This window comes from Capsicum annuum, chromosome 3 (assembly GCF_002878395.1).
Source record: "Capsicum annuum cultivar UCD-10X-F1 chromosome 3, UCD10Xv1.1, whole genome shotgun sequence".
NCBI lineage: Eukaryota > Viridiplantae > Streptophyta > Magnoliopsida > Solanales > Solanaceae > Capsicum > Capsicum annuum.
In genome coordinates, this window is record NC_061113.1 from 218,429,247 (window position 1) to 218,451,749 (window position 22,503).

General features: G+C 32.0%; 1 protein-coding gene and 1 pseudogene across 1 annotated transcript; one reads left to right on the top strand and one right to left on the bottom strand.

The window, feature by feature from the left end:
* The first annotated feature begins 5,068 nt into the window (after positions 1-5,068).
* Positions 5,069-7,026, top strand: LOC107865078. Its single transcript, XM_016711433.2, has 3 exons — positions 5,069-5,746; positions 6,550-6,639; positions 6,742-7,026. Exons 1-3 carry the CDS (start codon positions 5,069-5,071, stop codon positions 7,024-7,026), a joined length of 1,053 nt encoding a protein of 350 aa, XP_016566919.2.
* Positions 7,027-8,659: 1,633 nt separating this feature from the next.
* LOC124896813 lies at positions 8,660-20,190 on the bottom strand (annotated as a pseudogene).
* Between the last annotated feature and the right edge of the window lie 2,313 nt (positions 20,191-22,503).

Sequence of the window (22,503 nt, forward strand, 5' to 3'; positions counted from 1 at the left end):
GAAGAAGAAAGAAAATGGGGGTGGAGGTGCCTTTTTTATTTAATATATATAAATATAAATATATATATATATATATATATATAAAAATATATAAATGTATATATTTATATAAATAAAATAGTACATATATATTTTTTATCTTTTAAAAATAAATATATAAAAATAATGTGTGGGGGATTATTTTCTTTTTAGAAAAATAGTAATTTCTTATGTGGTAATGACTTAACTCCGACGTGGCATTGACGTGGCGTTGATGTGTAGGCGAGTGTAACACACTCTCCGTTGTGAGAGTGGTATTCAATTTTGAGAGGCGAAATTAATATACTTCAAAGATGTTAAGGGGGTAAATAAATTGAAGTTTAGTTTAAGTGCTAAAGTAAGTTGAGCGAACAAGTTCGGGGAAGAAATGATGTTTTTTCTCTAAATATTACAATGAGATAATCATGTATATTGCTTGACATATTTTCAAAGAAAATTCTATATAAAGTCTTAAATCAAGTGTAATTAATTTGGAAACCTATTTCTTGACAAATCGATTGGATTCAATTTTTTCTTACCCAATGCCAAATCAAGCCTACTTAATTTTCTTTAACCGATTTGATTTAACTTTTCAAGTTTATGTAATTTTTTTGGTTTGATTTGATCACACCTACCTCTCGTTTTAATGTGAAGTGTGGGTAATTCTCAAATATAGACAAATTAGGGTAGCTTTCAAATTTTATCCCTAAATAAAAAGGCTTTGTTAAAATAGCCTTTACTTGTTAAGTCATATTCTTTTGGACGAAAATACCCTCCTGCAAAATATTCTCGGTTTAAATCTCTTTCTTTCTCTCTTTTTTCCAAATTCCAGAATCGACCTCCAAAATATTGCTGTTAAATCTCTTTCTTACAAATTCGAGAATCGACTTTCACACATTCGCAGAATCGACTTTAGCCATAAGGTTTCTTCAGGTATGAATTTCATCATCAAAATTCATTGTGGTAATTTTAGCTTATTGATGCATTGTGATAATTTTAGCTCGTTATATAATTAGCATATTGATTTGATTTTTAAGTAGGTGAACGTAAACTGAACTTGGGATATGCTGATGTTGTAGTAACATATTTACCATTGAGGAATTCCCTCGAACACGTTGTGGGGAGTTTTTTATTGCGGTTATAATTGTGTTTGAGTAGTTGTGGGGGTTGGTCTTGGAGGTAAAGGTTGTTAATATGGAAGCTAACATTGATCGCAATACATTTTGGGAAGGCCAAATGTATAAGGTCAAGGTGGTACAAGAAATTAGTTCCAAGTATTTCAAACTAGTGGTATAATTAGCATTAGAAGATGATGAGGAATTGTGTCGAACATGTTGTGGGGAGTTTGTTATTGTGACTATAATTGTGTTTGAGTAGTTGCAAGGGTTTGGTCTTGGAGGAAAAGGCTGTATTTTCCATCTCGGATGAATCCAACCTATGTTTTAGAGATTAAAGAAGCACTAACTTGTTGATTCTAAGATAGAGCACCTTAGCTATTAGCTTGTATAATATAGAGCAACAGGCAATAGGTTTAAATTCTCTAATAGTAGTAGGATTTGACACTTTAGGTAACAAGGTTACTATTATACAATTTTTCAGTGTTAAAAAAAATTCTTCATTGTCGAATACGCATCATATTTATATTCATTGACCATTTGTTGTTGAACCATGCTTACCTAGATATGTTGGAATAATCATCAGTGTTTCTGGCAACTTCTTTTGTCTCAGTATCGCTTGTTTCTGTTGAGTGATACAACACAGGAGATCCCCTGAAGATAACACGGTTGCTTAGTTTTTCATACATCTCCCAGAACCCCTTATTAGAAAACTTTAGTCTTGGCATATTAGAATATCCATTATGTTTGCTATATTCAGTCCCTTGACTGTGGGCGTGAACCTTTGGGTGTTGAGGTGATTTGACAGAATAATAAATAATCCCGTTTGGGGTAGCCATGGTTATCTACAAGATTTTACAAGCCAAAAGAAAATTTTCTGGCTGTATTCAGTGAGACAAAAAATATATTCAACAAAGCATTAACCAAAAACCTGAAAGGCAAAGCAAATACTAAAATAATAAGATTCTTAGTTTAAAAATAAATAAGATTCTTGTTACTTTTTTTCTTTCATAACTGCACTAAAATACACGGGGTTTGAATCACCTAGTTTATACACAAAGCCCTGAATTTTTATTGTAACATGCTCTCTTTAATATTGCTCCACTTCTCAATGATAGTCAGTACATCATTCTCTTTCAAGGCCTTATCAGAGTATTGAGTTAATAAACTATGTTGTATCACTTGCAACCTATTTCTAAAGTAAACAACCCTCTTAGAATCACCCTTATAGTATGTGTTATTCAATAATTTCAAGTACAATTTTAGCATCTTCAGATTTTGCCATACATTTCAAGTTATGCTCCATGGGTAAGAGTTGACACTTTCTTAGTCTGTAATGATTTGGCAGATGACCTATAACTCTTTTTTCAGAGGCAAGACTGAGACAGTTATGCCCCATGGGCAAGAGTTGACACTGTCATAGTATGTAATGATTTGGCAGATGACCTATAACTCTTGCCCTAGAAGCAACACTTTGACAGTTATGCTTCATGGGTAATAGTTGACTATGCCTTACTCTTTAATGATTTTACTTGTTGAAGATATATACTCTAAATTAAATTGTTATTAATTTTTTGTTGTTTCATTTTTCACAAGGGTTGTGCTTGGAATGGATGGAAAAGAAATGAGTATTGAGCATTACAATATGAGACAATTAATTGAAATTATTGATAGAAATAATGAGTTACAGGTTATCGAACCTATATTGAAGGCTGCAATAGATGAAAAATGGGGAGGCCATCGAAGATTAAGAGGGTACGATAAAAAAAGAAGAGGATAGTTGATGTCGAGACTACTCTCTTGAGACACAATGCCTCTTTGAATGAGGTAAATATCAAGTAGATCTTCATTAACAAACAAAATATGATGACATGCATGTCAAACATTGCAATCACACACAACAATCAATTTAAGGTTATCAAATCAAGCATAACAAGATATCCACTGCGATGTTTGGACCTCAACTGCGTGTGGCAATTTTATGCCTCGAAGATTCCCGATTCTTTGCTCTTTTTTAGGTTACTACATATGAAAAGGCTCACAATTGCTCAGTTGATTTTATAACGTCCGACCACAGAAATGCAACATCAAAGGTCATATGTGACTAAATACTAGAGCTTGTGTGTGACTCTAGTAATGTAATCACACCAAACTTCATGGTAGATGAAATGAGAAGGAAATATGGAATAATCATATCCTACAACAAAGGATGGCGAGCGAAACAACATGTCTATAAGGTGATAAGAGAAACCGCGGAAGAGAACTACAACAGGTTGGCAGCGTATCTTCAGATGATGAAAGAAAACAACCCAGGCACGTACACAAACATAAAGAGGGATAGTGAGAATAGTTACAAATCCTATACTATTGAAATTGAAAACTTTTTCCCAAGAGGCAAAAGTTTATTCTTTAACTGCACTGATTAACTTATTAACATATATGCAACTCTTGCCTCATGGGCAAGACTTAGTTTAGAAAATTGTTGTACAAATGATATACTGTTGAAATTAAAAACTTTTGCCCAAGGTTCAAATGTTTATTCTTTAATTGCACTGATTAGATTATTAACATATATGCAACTCTTGCCGCATGGGCAAGACTTAGTTTAGAAAATTGTTGAAATTGAAAACTTTTGTCCAAGAGGCAAAAGTTTATTCTTTAATTGCACTGATTAGATTATTAATATATGTGCAACTCTTGCCTCGTGGGCAAGACAGTTTAAAAAATTGTTGAAATTGAAAACTTTTGCCCAAGAGGCAAAAGTTTATTCTTTAATTGCACTAATTAGATTATTAACATATAAGCAACTCTTGCCTCATGGGCAAGACTTAGTTTAAGATATTATTGAAATTGAAAATTTTTGCCCAAGAGGTAAAAGTTTATTCTTTAATTTCACTGATTAGATTATTAACATATATGAAACTCTTTTCTCATGGGGAAGACATAGTTTAGAAAATTATTGTACAAATGCTATACTGTTGAAATTGAAAACTTTTGTCCAAGAGGCAAAACTTTATTCCATAATTGCTCTGATTAGATTATTAACATATATGCAACTCTTGCCTTATGGGCAATACTTAGTTTAGAAAATTATTAAGTTTATTCTTTAATTGCACTGATTAGATTATTAACATATATGCAACTCTTACCTCATGGACAAGACTTAGTTTATACAAATGCTATACTGTTGAAATTAAAAACTTTTGCCCAAGAGGCAAAAGGTTATTCTTTAATTGCACTACTTAGATTATTAACATATATGCAACTATTTTCTCATGGGCAAGACTTAGTTTATACAAATGTTATACTGTTGAAATTGAAAACTTTTGTCTAAGAGGCAAAAGTTTATTCTTTAATTTCACTGATTAGATTATTAACATATATGCAACTCTTGCCTCATGGGCAAGACTTAGTTTAGAAAATTATTGTACAAACGCTATATTGTTGAAATTGAAAATTTTTGCCAAAGAGGCAAAAGTTTATTCTTTAATTTCACTTATTAGATTATTAACATATATGCAACTCTTGCCTCATGGGCAAGACTTAGTTTAGAAAATTATTGAAATTAAAAACTTTTGCACAAGAGGCAAAAATTTATCCTTTATTTGCACTGATTATAATATTAACATAGATGAAAATCTTTCCTCATAGGCAAGACTTAGTTTAGAAAATTATCGCACAAATGCTATACTGTTGAAGTTGTAAACTTTTTCTCAAGAGGCAAAAGTTTATTCTTTAATTGCACTAATTAGATTATTAACATATATGCAAATCTTGCCTCATACGCAAGACTTAATTTAGTAAATTGTTGTCCTCTGATTATAAACATCAAATGCAAATTGTTACTAATATTATTTTGCTCAACACAGGTTTCAATATGCATTTTATTCTTATGGCGCTTCAATCATTGGATGGACCACTGTAGATCGGTAATAATGGTAGATGTAATATTTTTTAAGTCAAAATATCGTAGTGTCTTCACGATAGCAGTGTCAAAGGACGAAAACAACAACATATTTCCTTTGGCTTTTGGAATTGCAGACTCAGAAAATAATGAGTCTTATAGCTGGTTCTTCAATCAGTTAAGAAATGCAATTGAGGTATGTGAACAATTATCTATTCTATTAGATCGTCACCCAGCCATTGTAAATGCAATTGCAAATGTCTATCTAGAGTGTCAGTACGAGATATGCATAAGTCACATAGAGAAGAATTTAAGAAAAAGATACTTCTCAGATGTGGTTCTATCACTCTTCTACAATGCAGCAACAACATACAAACAAACTAAATTTTATACTTTCATGGATAAGATAGAAAAAGTTGATAAAAGTATTGCGGAGTACTTGAAAGAAGAAGAACAAGAAAGATGGGCTCATTCATTTCATACCAATAGAAGGTACAATATGCTTACAACTAACAATGTGGAGTCCATGAATATGACACTGAGAAAAGTAAGGCAACTTCCAATACTGGGACTGATCGATTACATTCAGAACAAGTTACAAAGTTGGTATTATGAAAGAAAAATAGAAGCACAAAGCAACTTTCATAACATCACACGTTGGGCAAAAGTGGAGGTGACTGACAAAATTCAAGTCGCCTTGAAATTGAAAGTAAGTAATTGAAATTGTATTTTGATAATAGGGCAATATACTGTTACTATTTTTTTATTGCAGATTATATATACTAGTTTAATGTTATTTATGATTTATTGCTAGTTTTTTTATTTTTTTTGAGATTCGCGCGTGAAATATGTGTTTTGTTGCTTCTGTTCCGTTGCTTCTGCTTATAGATGTGTGATAGTTTGTGATTTGATGTTGTATGCTTGATTGTACCTATTTTTTAGTTTCCTCGAGATTTGTCCCCTATGTATGTTTGATTGCTCTGTATGGTTGATTCTGCTCATATACTAGATGTTTTACTATCATAGTTGATTTTACTCCCAGGTTAGATGCAATATCTGTTTTATCTCAGTTTATTTGTAGCTGATTCTCCTGCTCATATGTTGGAAGCATCACTATTGAATTAGCTGTTGTTCCTGAGCAAGGTTCTATATTTTCCATATAATACAAGGAATTTGACTTTGAAAGTTCATTCCTTGGATGACAGATCTTTCTCCTGCGCTATCCCTGACCAAGCCAAGCATCAAAACTCTAAATATCCCCTATATTGACCCTTCTCTTCTATTTTGAAATAGAACCTTAATTGTGACTCCTTATTATTGATCACTTATTATTAAATTTTTGATTAGTTCAATATTAGATTGTGATTTGATGTTATATGCTTGATTGTAGCTGTTTTTTGGTTGCCTTAAAATTCATCCCCTATGTATGGTTGATTGCTCTGTATGCCTGATTCTGCTCTTGTACTAGATGTTTCACTATAAGTTGTCATTTATTTATTATTTTATCTACAGGTAGACCCCATTGATGCAACAAGATTTGTTGTAAGAAAAGGAGGAGTTAAATATATTGTAGACCTGAAGAGTAGGACCTGTCAATGCTTGGTATTTTAAACACATGAGATACCATGCACCTATACAATTGCAACGATAAACAGTAGACATTTGAACAAGTCTAGCTATTGTTCTTATTGGTTCTCAATACAGCCTTGGCTACAAACATACCAGGGAGAAATCCTACCAGTTGGAAACACAATATCATGGATTATCCCAGATAGCATAAAGGACCTGATCACAAAACCCCCAGATAAGGAGGTTCTGCTTGGGAGAAGACAAACATCCAGATATCCTTACAGAACAGAATCTTCAAGAAACAATTACAGATGTTTGAGATGCAAAAGAACCGGGCAGAACAGATCAAATTGTCACTACACTCATATCCTTCATCCATATGCAAGAAGATACAGAAAGAAAATAAGAAAACATGATTAGTTTTACTTTTTATCCAAGAAGTTGGATCAAAATAGAAGTTATAATAGGATTTTTTTATCCCCTATTTTAGTTAGTAACAAGTACTTTTGACTTTCAATCATGAATGTTTTCTTATTTATATGAAGTTTTAACTTGTGGTGAAGTATTTAACTCAATACCTTCTTATTGATTGTTTATAAAAATTACTTAGCATGTTAAATTTTTCTATATATTGATGTGTAAAAATATATCATATTAACAGAATGCGAGGAAGGACTACACCCCAAGAGATGTGATGTAAATAATTTCACGGGATATACTTTAAAATTTGCCTTGAAGACAAAATGCAGAACAAGTTGTGCCCTATGAGCAAGAGTTGACACTAGCTTATTCTGTAATGATTCGGTAGATGATCTACAACACTCGCCCTAGAGGCAAGACTTAAGCTCCAAAGAAACAAGTTATGTCCTGTGGCCAAGAGTTGACACTAGCTTAGTGTGTAATAACTTGGCAGATGATCTACAGCTCGTGCCCTAGAGGCAAAAATTAATACAACAAACGAACAAGTTATGACCCATGGCCAAGCGTTGATACTAGATTAGTGTGTAATTATTTGGTAGATAATTTATAATTCTTGCCCAAGAGGCAAGATTTTTAGACCCCAAAGGAACAAGTTATACTCCATAGACAAGAGTTGACACTAGCATAGTCTATAATGATTTGACAGATGATCTATAACTCTTGCCCTAGAGGCAAGACTTAGACATCAAAGGTGGTTCAACTCACAACTTTTCAAAGAACATTCTTCCTCTACTATACAAAATATGTTTGTAGGAATATTACAATCTTACAACCATATGAGAATCAATCTTCTAGATCAAAAACTAAAATACTATAAACCAAGAACAAAAGCAATAAATATTAAAAATTACAAAAAGAAAAGCACGAGGGAGTATTCAATTGTGAGTATAAAAAAAGATGATACCAATCAACAAAATCAAGCATCTAACCAAATAAATAAAAGTGGAGAACCAACTACTGAGGAGGAGTAGATGACCCTTACATTACAAGGTCCAAACTATTTCTTATTTTATGTTGTTTAATCGAGGACAAATGTGATTGAAAAGTTCATAATGATCAAAATACTCATGTAGCAGTCGCATATAATTAATGATGAGACAACCCCCATAGGAACAAGTTATACCTCATGGGCATGAATTGGTCCTGCCACATTGTTTACTAATTTAGAAGACACTTAATAACTCTTGCCCCGGGGGAAAAACTTGTCACAAAGAAAGGAAAAAATATTCTTCGATAATAAAACATAAATATACAAAGATACCAACAAATGAATCAGTAGCGATTCTACATTGTATACTTTACATTATCGCATCAAAAATAGCCGATTCAATTCGAAAAGACTGTTTAAACTTTACATAATTGCATAAAAATATCTAAAACTCCTTCATGTGCAGTGATTTTCAATAACTACAAAACTAAAATACTACTCCTAGTGTGTCCTCTTCCTCTTTTTCTTTCCAAATAATCTGCTAACTTTTTTTGTAGTGTTGTCTTTTATACCAACTTCTAGTTTTCTCTTTCTATAATCCCACAACAAAGCTCCATACCTCATGCGAACACAACCAATGTCAATCTATTTAGGAATATCTCTACCATGAATGACATATTCAGTAAACGCACAAATAAATGCTCCACAATCACTGTGATACAAAAGAAATATATTTCGTGAATATATGGAAAACAACAAAAAAAAAGTGAAATGAACATTTAAAAAATAAATGCAATAAGATACCATTGAGTTTGTTGTGGCAGCTCATCAACTATTTTTATCGGTAAAGTGTCATTTTCAGATTTTTCAATGCCCTTCTCAAGATAGAAATTAATCTTTTTCAAAAAATACGGTATCAATGTTTAGTAAGGTAACATCACTTTTTGAACAATTATCACTGCGCCTGGTACGGTTGGAGTCGTGTACATATATGCACCGATCAGTAAAGTCAAAAACTCTCAAAATCTAGTGTCCAAGTTCATATTTTTCTCGAGGAACATAAACTGAAAATAAAAAGTTTGTGAACGCTTGAAATAAAATTGAACAGCAACCTATAAACCCACAAGTTAAGTGTTCCGTCCAGATCAAGAGAAAAAGCCTTTGATATTGGAGTCATTGAATCTTTTGCAATTTTTTTCGTCAACTCAAGTGCTCCAGCAATTATTGTTGTTTCATCATGTGTCAATCCCCTCCTTTTCTATCCTGTCATAGCAATAAGAAGCAAATAAGCTGAGGTATACAGTAAAAGTAACATAATGAATTGAAAATGAGGTTTAACTAGTTATAGCACCTAATCTTAGTGAGATGAATTTGATCGTGTAAGCGGATTGTGTTCATGCATATATACAAAAATATTGCATGTCCAGAGATATATTTACACTTGCTTAGATTAGCATTAAAAATTAGGAAATACTGAATAGATTACCTTATTGCCATGGAAATCCACAAATATTTTTAGCTTAACTCTCCGCAGAAGGGCAGCATGCCCCTTACCTAACATCCAATCCAAGACCTAGAAGAAAAACCAAGGATGAAGTTATGATCCTTTTTCTTTATCAAACTAACTATAAGATCCTTAACAACAGAAAGTAGCACTGAGAAATTCTCTCAAATTGCTGCATGAGGTTTTGGCCTTTTATCTCAATTCTAAATATGAATATCTGTGTATCTTAATAAAGAAACTGATGGATATTTTACATATCAAATTATTAGCATGAGAAGTCTCTCATTTATAGTAGTAGCAAAAAATAAATAAAGATAGAAAAATGAAGTAACTGTGATATTATTACTAATTTTCTCCTTCCATTTGGATTTACTTGTCACTATTTTCCTAATTTTATTTTCATTTTTACCTTCATTTTTGACAAATCAAGAAAAAACAAAATAAAAAAATCCATATTTTACCCTTAGCATTAATTACTTATTCTCCAAATCATTTTCAATACCTATTACTAAACATCATTTGATAGCGGTAATATTGTAAAGTCACTATACCAATCATTAATTTCTTAATAGGTGTGTCACATCAAAATGTAATAAGTAAATCCAAATAGAGGGAGAACATAATCAAGGAATTCCTCTATTCAACTTTATGTTGCATTTTTTTCATTTCTTTCCAAGCTATAGAAAAGGAACAAAGCATACAAATTAACCACTGTAGCGTATATGAGTATAGATCTATCTTTTGAGTTGCTGATGGGTTCATGTAGTTTTATTTCTTAAACCCTGTCATCTAACTCGGATTACAAGTACAAGATAAAAACCAAACACACAGCTGGTGAAGCATCTCTCTCTCTCTTTGGTAGCAAAACATGGAAACTTAACAACTCTACATGAGTAAATTATATAATATGATTGTTGTGCTTTATACCTTACTAATTGGATAAACAATGGGGAAGAATAACTAGAGAAGAAGCTGAACAAGGGGTGCTACAGTGGCTCCAACTGTCAATCCATAACGAGTACAGATTGCTTGAGGAATTATCTGCAAATGTAAAAGTGACGAACCTAGTTAGATGACAAGAGCCGAACAAATTCCATAGCTAACAAGATGAAAGGTTAAGTTGATGAATAGAATAGACCACCTCTTCGAACATGAGAATCAGTGTAACAGATACTAGTATTGTTGCCCACGAAGGTACAAGCTTGTCCAAGAATATAGGAAGAGACTATAACGAAAAAGGAGAGAAGTAATAAATAAGCCACCAGGGGTAATAAAAGGATAACTATTGCCAAATAAGTATTGGTACACAAACCTCCATTGCTAAGGAGTTGCCGATCAAGAGTGTGCAAAGAAAAAGATGTTGGTTTTTTACCATCAGAAGTATTTTAGTTGTAAAAGAAAGGAAGAATACTTTAAAAGGTCGATCAAATCAGACATAGGTACAACTCAAACTATGACACAACACTGCTTCTCTTCTAACTTATCCCACTATAAGCCCTATTCTAATATGGGTGATTGTTGATACAATTGTAAACTCATGATACATAAAGTAGATTAACTTTTGTAATTGTGTATTCCAGGTATGACAAGAATCATGTAACTTTTTTCTCTTACTCTTTCAACTATTCAAATAAATTTTCTTGGGTACATAATCGATGCATCATTTCTTTACTATAAGTTTAATTCCACTGTTTACTTTGCAATAAATCACATCAAAGCATTTCTAGACAGTTTATTTAGTTTCAAAGGAAAAAATCACTCTCTTTTACTTACTCGTGATGTATAGACACCTTGCCTAAGTCGACATTCAACCTTTTCCAGAATTTCTTTGATATTTTGGGGTAGCCAATTCTATACATATATTTACCTAGATGAATGATTTAAAAGAAAAAATCTAACTAGAGCATAGAATAAGCAAGAGGAAATAGAACTCCATGAATTGAACATATAGAAAAGTTTACAGCTTTACACCAAAGTTACAAAGTAGCAGCTAGATATTTAACCAATCAACTACTGAAACAACATCGTTTAAAAGGGTGGAGGCCGAATTTTCATCATCTTTAGTAAATACATAACAAAGAGAATTTTTGACCTTGTATAATGTATACAATATGAATTTTTTACAAAGGGGGTCCAGTTCTACCTGCACAAGGTAGGGGTACATACACTCAACCCTCCCCAGACCCCACTTGTGACTTGTGGAATTTTATTTGGTATATTGTTGTTGGTCCGAATGACCCCCTTTCGCCCCTCTAACTATACACCTAGCTCTACTAGTGAATAGAAAAGTTACAACCTTACACCAAAGTTACAAAGGTTGCAGGTAGATATTAGCCAATCCAAACTACTTCCCAGTATTAGTGGAAGTTGGATTTTCATCAAGGGTGTTCATCATCTACAATATACACATAAAACAGTTTTTGATCTTATAATATGACATATGAATTTTCGCCATTGCACAACCTCTATTTAACTCTGCCTCCTAGCTCTACTAATGAAGTAAACGGCAAATAAAGGATAAGACATCAAACTTTCATAAAAAACAACCAAACAAACAATAAAAACACAAACCAACAAACTTTAGCACTTCCTAATAAACCCAAACAAAACTACTGATCAACATTAGCAGAAGCTGGATTTTCACCAAGACGTTCATCGTCTACAACATACACATAAAAATAATTTTTTTAAGCTTGTATTCCAAGAATCAGAATAAATATAACCATTACAAACAGCCAAACAAAAAATATTGTCAGCATGTTTGACCTACTGGAAGAAAGGGAGGAACAAAATAAAGGACAAGTCAAAAGCACATTACAAATACAGATTAGGATAGCAAGTGATAATACCGTGTCATTCAAAGGTCGACCACCAGTTACAAGTGAATAAAACCACTCTTTCGAATCCACAGAACAAGAGCCAAACATTAAACGTTCGGGCAACATATCTTTGAGAAATGAGAGATATGTGGGTCGAGGCTTTCTTTCCTACATGTGCAATTGATGAATCTCGACTTGTTTCTTCCAAGTATGGCAATTCTCATCGATTCAATCCACACAATAGTTCTTAGATCTCGCTAATTGAATAAAAATCAACATAACTCCAGACGTATCTGATGCATTCAGATACAATTGATGATTATGACTCAATTTCTTGGGCAATTCATTATCTATCACCACCACCACTTTTACTCCTACTAGCTTTCTTAATTTTTCTCCTCGATTATGTTAACTTAGACCATATCAATAGTCAATAGCTCTTACACCATGATGTAAAAGAGGATCAAGAGAAAGATAAGAAATGAGGATAATCTCCAAGGTGTTAAATATTTATTTAAACTAGTTTAGGTGTGCGCGCCTCGTGCATGTACCTCATTTTAATGAGTTCAAACGTTACACTAAATAAAAAATTTATTTAACTAATAAATATTAATACAATAATTAAATTTAACATATTTTGAATATATAAAGATGGATAATTTATTTAAATAAATCTAACCTTTACTGAAAATAATTCTCAAAGTCGATCTATATTCATCTACCACCTGTAAACTGTAATAAAATAATACGATAATAGAGACATCAAATGATACAATTAAATCCCAAATCGTGATCCAATGGCTGATGATCAATATCATAAGTCTATTTGATTGAAATCGGATGAAGAGAAAGAGGAGCAAGAGAAAAAGTATTTGACAAATGAGGAAAAAGAATGAACAATGAGAATGAATATCTGAGAAAAATTTGGGAAAAAAAGAAATAAGAAAAACTCTAAATAAAGGTTAAAGACAAATAAATTAAAAAAAAATGAAGAAATAGATAATGGTTGAAAAAAATAAAAAGAGAAAAAAATAAACATGAAAATAAAGTTAAAGAAAAAAATAAAAACTGAAAATAATGAAGAATAGAATAATAAATTTAAAGGAAAAAATAAAAAAGTGAAAAAAAGTAGAATAATAAAAGTAAAGGAAAAATAAAAAGTAAAAATAATAAAAAATAAAATTGGAGAGATAAATGAGTATGAAAAGTTTAAAAATATATTTGAGGTGTAGAAGGGCAAAATGATACTTTTATTATATTAAAAAGTAAAAAGTTATTCTTCAAAAATATTCTTATTTAAGATCAAATATCTAAAATCACCCATATTTAAATCTATAACATGCAATTTCCTCTTATATTTTGTACGATTTTATTTATAGCACCACATTTCTGGTTGACGCAGAGTCTACATATCAGACCTTCTAATAAACACATCCACATGACACCATAACCATAAAACAATTAATATCCCCGCATTTTCCTTTTTAAAATCAAAAGAGGGTCCCTCCAGGTGGGTGGGTGTTTTTTGGGTGATAAAATAGCTAAGAAACCTAAAATGTGAGGTGTATGACCTTTTGTGGGTAGGATGAGGTAAATAAAGATATTTTATTAAATTATGTTATTTTATATTTTATAAGAGATAATTTATCTCATATTAATGTTAGCATAGTGGAATAATATTTTTTTTGGTCTAAATAAATTTTTGAGCTATTTTTTAATGTCTAAAATAAGTGAATTATTTATTTTTTTAATCGATATATTGAAAATTTCTTTCAATTTTATCTTTTATTTATACTTTTTACTTTTTAGGTTACTAGTTTAACTGTATTTATCTCACACGTGAAATCTTTGATTATTTAAAATTAAATTCAATAACTATTTATTTCAGTTAATTTCAAAATTTTAAATATCAAGAAAATAAAGAACAATATTAATATGAACATAATGGTATAATGCAACTGCTTGTAACAAATGAACATTAAGGTAAAAGATTATAGTAAAAAAGATGGTGACAATCTGAACTTCAAAGTTTCTAAGCAAGTGAATTTTTAACAGAAAAAATATAAATAAGAAATTCTAGGCTAAAGGAAGAGAATTTCTTTTTGAAAGTAAAAAAAAAAAAAAAATTTAGTTTCGACATGTGTTATATGTTTAAGCTCTAGTAAGTTAAGCTCATGATACTGCACTTGTATTTTGGAATGAATCTGATGTATGAGAGTTTTAAATTCGATTTATTTTCGATCGAGTGTTACTCAAGATATACATCAATTGTCATTTAAAACTGATTCAATACACTTAAAAGTCACATAGTATACCTTTCAATTTGCTACAGAAAGGTCAGATTTCCAGGCATACATCTCACTCACACAAGTCAAGAGGATAAAAAGAAGCTATCACAAAGTCATTAGGAATTTCTTCACTTCATTATTTTTTTCCAACGAAATGCTACTTCTTTTTTTAACTATTTTTTATTCTTTTTTTTTTCTTATAATATATTTTAAGGCTAAGTTTTTATCTACACAAAGAAAAAAAAATCTACCAACATTACTTTAGCATATATTTTGCAAATATTTTGATGCTCTTTAATTTTTAATAATTGTAGAAAATAAGTGAAAAGACAATTTTTTCTTTCAAAGAATTTTAATGAAGGGCAAAAAGTTCAAACAACATTTCTAAGGCGCTTCACACTTTTAATATAGTACAGATGAGTTCGAAGAGACTTAATTGACTTTATTTTAATGTGGATGAAATTTCAAGAGTAATTTGATAATATTAAAAGAGTAAAAATAGAAAGTAAAGTACAATTTATGTCTTAATTTCTATTTCTTAATATGTATGCATTGAGACAAAAATTCACTTATTTTGAATTAGAAGAAGTATAATTTTGAAACTGCTATAAAACAATAAAGAACAAGAAGAAGAGTAGAGAGAATAGAGAGAGTGATTCTTATTTCTTCTCTTGAGGGATGATTTACAATAAAGGAAACCTTCTATTTATAGGGGGAATTTGCCCCTAGTTTCACACTAAAAGACAAATACATCAAATCCTGATAGACATCAAATAGATATTGATAGACATTCACTATAATTGATATATATTATAACACTCCCCCTTGAATGTCTAACAATACGCATATAGGTAGCCTCATTAAAAACCTTACAAGGAAAACCAAGTGGGACAAAACCTCGTAAGGAAAAAAGAGTACAACGCGTATTAACTCCCCCTAATAAGAATAGCCTTGAATCTTTGCATTCCGATCTTGTGCACCATCTTCTTGAAAGTTGTAGTTGGAAGAGACTTGGTGAATAAATCAGTCACATTGTCACTTGAACGAATCTGTTGTACGTCAATATCACCATTCTTTTGGAGCTCATATGTATAGAAGAGCTTTGGTGAAATATGCTTCGTTCTATCTCCTTTTATGAATCCACCTTTCAGTTGTGCTATGCATGTTGCATTATCTTCATATAAAATTGTGGGTACTTTATCATATTTCAAGCCATATTTTTCTTGAATGAGATGTGTCATGGACCTTAACTACACACACTCTCGGCTTGCTTCATGAATAGCTATAATCTCAGCGTGATTCGATGAAGTGGCTACGATAGACTGCTTTGTTGATCTCCAAGATATGGAAGTACCCCCACATATGAATACTTAACCTATTTGAGACCGAGCTTTATGCGGGTCAGATAAGTACCCAGCATCAACATAACTAACAAGATCGAAACTGTAATCTTTATAATAAAATAAGCCCATATCGGTAGTCCCCTTTAGATACCGTAATATGTGTTTAATCCCATTCCAATGTCTTCTAGTAGGAGCAGAACTATACATTGCTAGAAAATTTACTGAAAAGGAAATATCAGGCCTTGTAATATTTGCAAGATATATTAGTGCACCAATTGCACTAAGATATGACATTTCAGGACCAAGGAGTTCCTCATTCTTTTCTTGAGGTTGGAATGGATCCTTATTTACATCAAGTGATCGAACAACCATCGGAGTACTTAATGGATGTGCTTTATCCATATAGAATCTTTTCAACACCTTTTCTGTGTCGGCAGATTGATGGACAAAGATACTGTTTGTCAAATTCTCAATTTACAAATCAAGGCATAACTTTGACTTTTTGAGATCTTTCACCACAAATTTTTTCTTTAGGTAATCAATTACCTTTTGAAGCTCTATTGGTGTTCCAAGAAGGTTTATGTTATCGACATAGACAGCAAGTATAACAAACTCCAACGTTGTTTTCATTATGAAAACACATGGGCAAATTTCATCATTCGTATAACCTTCTTTAGATAAATATTTACTAAGTCGATTATACCACATGTGTCCAGATTGCTTCAAACTATACAATGATCTTTGTAATCTAATGGAATACATTTTTCGAGGCTTTGAACTATATATTTTCGACATTTTAAATCCTTCAGGAATTTTCATGTATATCTCATTATCAAGTGATCTATATAGATAGGTTGTTACCACATCCATCAAATGCATTTCAAGTCGCTCATGGATAGTGAAACTAATAAGATAACACAATGTTATTGCGTCCATAACTGGCAAATATGTCTCATCATAATCGACACCAGACCGTTATGAAAATCCTTGTGCAATAAGGTGCGCTTTATACCTTTGTATTTTATTTTTCTCGTTTCTTTTTCGCACAAAGACCCATTTATAGCCAACAGGCTTAACACCATTAGGTGTTTGAGTTATAGGTTCAAAAACTTCACGTTTGCCAAGTGAATTCAATTTAGATTGAATTGTTTCTTACCATTTTGGCCAGTCATTTCTTTGTCAATATTTTGTGACAGATCAAGGTTCAAGATCCTCTTTATCTTGCATGATTTTCATTGCAATATTGTATGTAAAGGCATGATCCACTACTATTTCAGATCAATTCAAATTAGTTTCAACATCACTTGAATTTATGGATAGTTCCTCATTTTCTTGAGTCTCAAGCTCATTGATTTCTTTGGGAATATCAACATAGCTCAAATATGAGGATCTTTCGTAGTGTCATCTTGACCATTTATTTTTCTTTTTCTAGGATTTCGATCCTTAGAACCTAATGGTCTGCCACACTTCAATCGTGCTTTAGATTCATTAGCTATGACACTAGTGGATGGTCCTTTAGAAACATCAATTCAAGTTGGGACATTCTCGACAGAAATATGTGATTTGGTGATCCTTTTTAAATCAGTAAATGCATCCGGCATTTGATTTGTAATTTTCTGCAGATGAATAATCTTTTGTACTTCTTTCTCACAAATAGAAGCACGTGGATCAAGATGAGATAGTGATGAATTTTTCCACAAAAATTCTCTTTTGATGTCACTATCTTCTCCCCCTAATTTTGAGAAAACTATCTCATCAAACCGATAATCTACAAATCTAGCAGTGAACATATCTCTCATTAATGGTTCAAGATAGCGAATAATGGAGGGTGATTCAAACCCAACATAAATTCCTAATCTTCTTTGGGGGCTCATTTTATTGCGGTTTGGTGATGATATAGGCACATATACACTGCACTCAAAAATTCTCAAATGAGATATATTAGGCTCTTGACCCAATTGCAACGGAGAAAATTTATGATAATTTGTCAGTCTAAGACAAACAAGTATTGCAGCATGCAAAATCGCATGACCCCAAATAAAAGTGGGCAACTTAGTTTTCATAAGTAATGGTCTTGCTATCAACTGCAGACGTTTAATTAATGACTCAGCAAGGCCATTTTGAGTTTGAACATGGGGTATAAGATGTTACTCTTATCCCAATCGATAAGCAATAGTCATTAAATGCTTGGGATGAAAATTCTGCAGCATTATCAAGGCGAATAGACTTAATTTGATTATCAAGAAATTGTGCCCGTAATCGTATTATTTGTGCTAATAATTTTGCAAGTGCTAAGTTTCGAGATGACAAAAGGTACACATGAGACCATCTAAATGAAGCATCTATTAAAACCATAAAGTATCTAAATGACCCACTAGGTAGGTGAATGGGTCCACAAATATCCCCATGTATGTGTTCCAAGAATGCGGGGGACTCAATCTCAACTTTTGTTGGTGGTGGCCTCACAATCAGCTTTCCTTGATAACAAGAATTGCATAAAAATTCACCATTTGAAAGAACCTTCAAGTTCTTTAATGGATGCTCATTTGATTTTTGTATGATTCGTCACATCATTATTGATCCTGGATGTCCCAGACGATCATGCCAAAGTACAAAAGTATTGGAATCAGTAAACTTTTGGTTTACTATAGAATGTGCCTCAATTGAACAAATCTTTGTCCAATACAGGCCAGAAGATAAAGCAGGGAATTTTTCAATAACACATGTCTGCCCAGAGACATTCTTGGTGATACCAAGATATTCAAGATTCATCTCATCAATTGTCTTGATATGATAATCATTTTCACGGATATCTTTAAAACACATCAAGTTTCTCCGAGACTTAGGAGAAAACATGACAATATTTAAGATGAGTTTAGTTCCCTTGGGCAAGGTTATAATGATTTTTCCGAAGCCTTCAATCAAATTAGTACTACCAGAAATTATAGTAACGTTAATTTTGCTCATGTTTAGATGAGAGAAATATTTCTTGTCTTTAAATATCTTATGTGTAGTGCCAGAATCAATCAAACAAACATCTTCATAATTGGACAGCTTACTTTGAAAATTATCCATATCTTCAAATAAAATGACATACACCAAATAAAATATATATTAAATCTTTGTACAAAGTGAAAGCTTATACTATAAGAAATTGTTAATCACACTTTATTAAAAAAAAAAATATATGTCCAGTTAATATTAGCTAAGTTTAGCATTTTATTTTTCAATAGTTGTAAACAATTAGTACGTGCTTCGGTGCTTAGTTAGCTTTTCCAGAAACACTAATTAAAAGAAATACAAGAAGTGAACAACTAAACAATTTTCATGCAAATCTTTTTTAACAACTAAACAATTAGTATGTGTATCTTTTGTAGTGTATTGTGGTCTAACATGATACACACGTAGAAAGTTGATGTCTTTTTCATTATTTGTTGTTTTTCTATTGCATTATTATTAAATATCCTCAAATCATGCAATTAGGCAATTAACTAATACAAGAAAGTAAATTGCTTTATTGAGGACCCATTCATTACTATTTATTTAAGTAGGTAAACTGCACTTAGATTCATCTCACGAAGTTTTTTTTTCTTTTTTTTTCAGTAAATAATGTCAAAATTAAAATTTAATTTAATTTAATAATAAACTACAATAATATAATTAAACTAATTAATACTAATCAAAAACTAATACACATGCAAACAACTACTTTTACATGGTTCTTTATTCACTAACTCTTATCAATAAAAAAAAAAAATCATTCATTCCTCCATGTTTACGGAACCATCACCAATCAAGTGATCAATCTTTCCTTCAGGGTGCTCAAAAAATCTGCTACATCCAAGCATGTGACGTCAATATTATTTTTAGAGAGAAAGTTAGCCTCGGGATTTCTCTCTTTCTTCTTTAGTGACGCTTGATAAAGATCAACCAAGTGTTTGAGAGCACGACAGTCACGTGAATAATGTCTTTTCCCACCACATCGAAAAAAAGTAATTGCTTCATGTTTCTCATCCTTTTCTTTGTTCAATGAATGATTAATACCTGGAACAAGGTTTCTTTCTTGGTCATCACGACCACGACCATGTCCACGACCAGGGCCGCGACTTTTTCCATGCCTAGTATAGTGAGCGTGCACATTATTTACCTCAGGGAATGGTGCAGATTCAGTTGGTCGGTTTTCATGATTTTTCATCAACAAATTATTATTTGGTTCAGCCATGAGAATATAAGAACTCAGTTCAGTATACTTCTTAAAACATTTTTCTCGATATTGTTGTTGTAATAGCACATTCGAGGCATGAAAAGTAGAGAGTGTCTTTTCCATCATATCGTCATCATTAATCGTCTCTCCACATAGTTTCAATTGAGAAGAAATTCTGAACATGGCAGAATTGTATTCATGAACAGACTTATAGTCTTGAAATCTTAGATGCATCCACTCATATCGTGCTTTTAGGAGGATGACCATATTTAAGTGGTCAAACCTTTCTTTTAGGCTATTCCACAATACGAGTGGATCCTTAGTAGTAAGGTACTCAATTTTTAGAACTTCGTCAAGATGATGACGCAAGAAAATCATAGACTTAGCACGATTTTGACTAGATGTTGTATTTTCATTCCTTATGGCATCTCCAAGACCCATAGCATCTAGGTGGATTTCAGCATCCAACACCCTTGAAATATAGTTCTTGCCCGAACTTTGAAGGGTAACGAATTCACACTTTGTAAGATTGTTAGCCAGATGGAAAAGGGAAGAAACAAAATAATACCTTAACATTAGCCTTCAAATTTGAGACGGTAGAGTCTCGTGCTAATAAAGTGTTATAAAATAATAAAGAACAAGAAGAAGAATAGGGAGAATAGAGAGAGTGATTCTTATTTCTTCTCTTGAGGGATGATTTACAATGAAGGAATCCCTTCTATTTATAAGGGGAATTTGCCCCTAGTTTCACACTAAAAGACAAATACATCAAATCCTGATAGACATCAAATAGATCTTGATAGACATTCATTATAATTGATATATATCATAACAGAAACAAAATAATAATCATTATTAGATAGAGGATAATGTAATTCTTTAGGATATACTTGTATATCAAAAAATTGTCATTTTGATCAACAGTAAAGTTTATTAAAAAGGATTAAAAAGAAGTGAATTGAGGTGTTTGAAGTTTATTTTTTTAAGGCAAAAACTTAGAAGACATTGGTTCCATTCAGAATACAATCTTTTACGAGGAAAGAAATAGTGCAAGCGTGGAGAAGGTTCAAGCCTTCTTCTGTAGGACTTCTAAGGGAGGAATCGTTACCTCAATGTCAAATGACGGTACACTTGGTACTGAAAAGGTTATCTTGCGGTCAGAGGCGGACCCAAGATTTGAAGTATGTGGGTGTGTCAGTGTTGTCAAAGGCGTGCATAAGTCCTAAAGCAAAACTCAAAATGTGTTGAGCGTTCGCCTCGCTTAATGTGCAGTTTAGGTTCTAATTTCTAAGATATACTTCCCTTGTCAATGAGGCTATTTTAAAGAGACGAACACTAAACAATTGATATTTCACTTTATCAAAAAAAAAAATTCTTTATTCATATATTTATTATTCATGCTTGTACTATTAGTCTTGGATTAGACATATATTTATATTTTTTCTCTCTTTATATCTTTTTTTGTTAAATATTATGTTTTATTTGTACTTTCTATTTAAACATAATGGACCTTGAAGTTTTTTTATCCTTTTTGCTTTTGATAATACTATGGTGCACCAATATTATCCTAACTTAGACGTTAGCAAACCTTTCAGTGTCGATTAAAGGATATTACCATATTTGATTGGTCACCAGTGGCCAATGACATGAACAGTACTGAACAATAAATATATAGAACAAATATGAATTCTAAACTAATAACTTTACTTTCCTATAATATGAAGTTCAACTAATATGTTGACTTTTAACTTTTTTGAACTATCAATTTTGATATCATAATGGTCAAGGTGGGTTCAACATATAGGATGGTCACGTGTTAGCTTATGTCGTGAGACCCTAAGATCGACCCCTAATTGCGTGGACGAAAGCCCTGGCTTCAAACAACACACCAAGATACACTTCATTATTCTTTGACTACACTACACTCCATCTATACTTATGGGTCCGCCTGTGATTGTTTATATTGCCTGAAGGCAGCTCATAAAACTGTCGGCACAAGGCAAAAGGTCTTCTGGGCAAACAAATCAAGAAAGACAGAGGCGAATCTAGGATTTGAAGTCTGTGAGTGCACCGGTGCTAGACTCAAAATGTGTTGAGCGCTCGCCTGCATAATGTGCAGCTTAAGTTCTAATTTCTAATATATATTTTTCCTTGTCAATAGGACTTTCTGAAGAGACGAACACTAAACAATTAATATTCACTTTATCAAAAAAATATATTCATATATTTGTCATTCATGCTTATATTATTAGTCTTGGACTAGAATTTATATTTTTTTCTCCTTTATGCCTTTTTAAGTTAGATCTCACGTTTTATTTGTACTTTGTGCTT

What these genes read in the sequence shown, in the direction of transcription:
- LOC107865078 (XM_016711433.2), top strand. Translation starts at nt 5,069, where the DNA reads ATGGTAGATGTAATATTTTTTAAGTCAAAATATCGTAGTGTCTTCACG. An exon ending in AAGTCGCCTTGAAATTGAAA is followed by an intron (nt 5,747 to 6,549) that starts GTAAGTAATTGA and finishes TTTTATCTACAG; the next exon opens with GTAGACCCCATTGATGCAAC. An exon ending in GTAGGACCTGTCAATGCTTG is followed by an intron (nt 6,640 to 6,741) that starts GTATTTTAAACA and finishes TTCTCAATACAG; the next exon opens with CCTTGGCTACAAACATACCA.